Below are 1993 nucleotides of genomic sequence, written 5' to 3' on the forward strand. Positions count from 1 at the left end.
GCGCTGGACGAGTGCGATGACTTTCGTCAGCTGTTCCATCCGGACGCCTTTGATCCAGACGAGGGCAAGCCGGAAGCGGTCACGCTGGCGATGAAGGCGCGGCGGCCCACCCTGATCGCAGCTTGTGACAGCCACGTGCCACCGCCCACACCGCCATGGAACAGGGGATCATCGACGAGCCGCACTGCCAGTGGATCGCCGAGCAGCTGGACGAGGGTGAGCCGCGCGCCGAGGGATCGAAGCATGGCGGGGTCGGCGGCTGGTGGCGAGAGTCGGAAAGGAGGGCCGAAGAGGAGCGGGGGCAGCCGCCCAAGGCTGGCCCACGCGGCTGCAAGCGGCTGTACCTCAACGACAACGAGATCACCGGCGTCGGCATCCGGTACATCGCCGACGCGCTCAAGCGCAACCGCACCCTAGAGGAGCTGTACCTGCACTACACCGACATTGGAGACGACGGGCTGCGCGAGCTGCTCCTCATGCTGCAGGCGAGATGAGCCGAGACCGAGCGGAGACTGAGCGCGGATCGAGCCTAGCAAGTGAGGCCTCCCCTTTCTCGCCCACGGGCGTTGGCGCTGCAGGTGAACCGGACGCTGCGCCACATCGAGCTCGGCTCGTGCGGCATCAAGCAGTCTGGCGCCGACTTGATCAAGACGACGCTCTCACAGCAGAAGGGCATCACTCTGGAGCACATCGGCCTCTTTGGCAACGCCGACGAGATCATCGACGACCTCCCAGAGGTATATGGTGTGCTGACCAGCAACGCGAGCGCCGGCGAGGCGCGCCGTGCGGAGTGATTCTGAGATCAGGTTAGGCGACTGGCAGACATTTCAAAAATTTGGCGCCGCAGGCGCCCGCTGCGTGCCCACCATGGTTGGGCGCGCAGCGAAGAAAATTTTGCGCTCTCGACAGCCTTTTCTAATAGGAAAATGGCCTCTACTCGGCGCCATACCGCTTGTCGGCGCACAGCGGAGTTCGCAAGCCGGACCTGCTGCCTTCCCTTCTACGTACACTTTCAGAATGGAGGCTCAAACGCAGCGCAGGGCTCAGACCAAGTGCAAGTCGATTTGTACCACAAAGTTGGTAGACAGTGCCAAAACCGCGGAACCGAAAATGGCGTTTAATTTCGCGCACCTGCTGTCCACCGCCTGTGGCGGCGCTCCGCACCGCTTGAGGCGCCTGCGGCGCCCCTGGCGGCGCGCTGTCCGCGCGCCCCTCTGTGGTTTTCGTGGGGGGCTCGGCTCTCGTAAGTCTCGATTTGTACCGGATTTCGACGTTAGTGGCAAAACTGCGGAACCAAAAATGGCGTTTAATTTTGCGCACCTGCTGTCCGCCGCCTGCGGCGGCGCTCCGCGCCGCTTGGGGCGCCTGCGGCGCCCCCCTGGCAGGTGGCAGCACGGTGTGTACGGCTGCGGGTGCGCCCGGTACACAACCGGCGCGGCTCTATGGCGTGCTCCGGGGGAGCACGACTACGCAGTCGTGGCTTCCACACGCGAGAGAGTGGCTTCTATATTTACGAAAACATTGGGCGTCCCTAGTGCCGCATCCATAAGAAGTGACGTCACGGTTCCAGGAGCGCCTGGCGGCACAGCTTAGAGTGGCAGCCGAGCGCCGGCCACGACTATCGAGTCGCCGTCGCGGAGCTGAGGGCTGGCCGACGGGTGGCGCGGTCTTCCTCCCAGCGCCACCCATCGGTCAGCCCTCAGATCGATCGATCGGCGCTCAAAGTCGCTTCAGATCCGAGAAAGCTGCTGGCGCCGCTGCCGATCCCAGCCGCGACGCCAGCAGCTTCCTCTGCTCTCCAATGCGCCGAGAAGCGACGCGGCGGTGCTCGGCTCGCCATGCACGATGACGGCTCCGCTGGGTGCTCGTCGGCCGGTCCGGTGGCACCCTATTCGCGCGTCACCTGCCGGCGTCCCGACGACAGCCTCGCGCCGCCGCTGATGGAGGGGCGGTCGGCGCCACTGCCGCCGCGCCGCCGGTGGGAGAGGCACTG

At 65.3% G+C, this 1993-nt stretch overlaps 1 protein-coding gene across 1 annotated transcript; it reads left to right on the forward strand.

Moving 5' to 3' along the window:
• Positions 1–164: 164 nt before the first annotated feature.
• Positions 165–494, forward strand: EMIHUDRAFT_123048 (hypothetical protein; the record flags this gene model as incomplete). Its single annotated transcript, XM_005784053.1, has 1 exon — positions 165–494. A coding segment is annotated over one exon (330 nt), but the record flags the coding sequence as incomplete, so codon positions are not given.
• Between the last annotated feature and the right edge of the window lie 1499 nt (positions 495–1993).

This window comes from Emiliania huxleyi, assembly GCF_000372725.1.
Source record: "Emiliania huxleyi CCMP1516 chromosome Unknown EMIHUscaffold_1734, whole genome shotgun sequence".
Lineage (NCBI taxonomy): Eukaryota > Haptophyta > Isochrysidales > Noelaerhabdaceae > Emiliania > Emiliania huxleyi.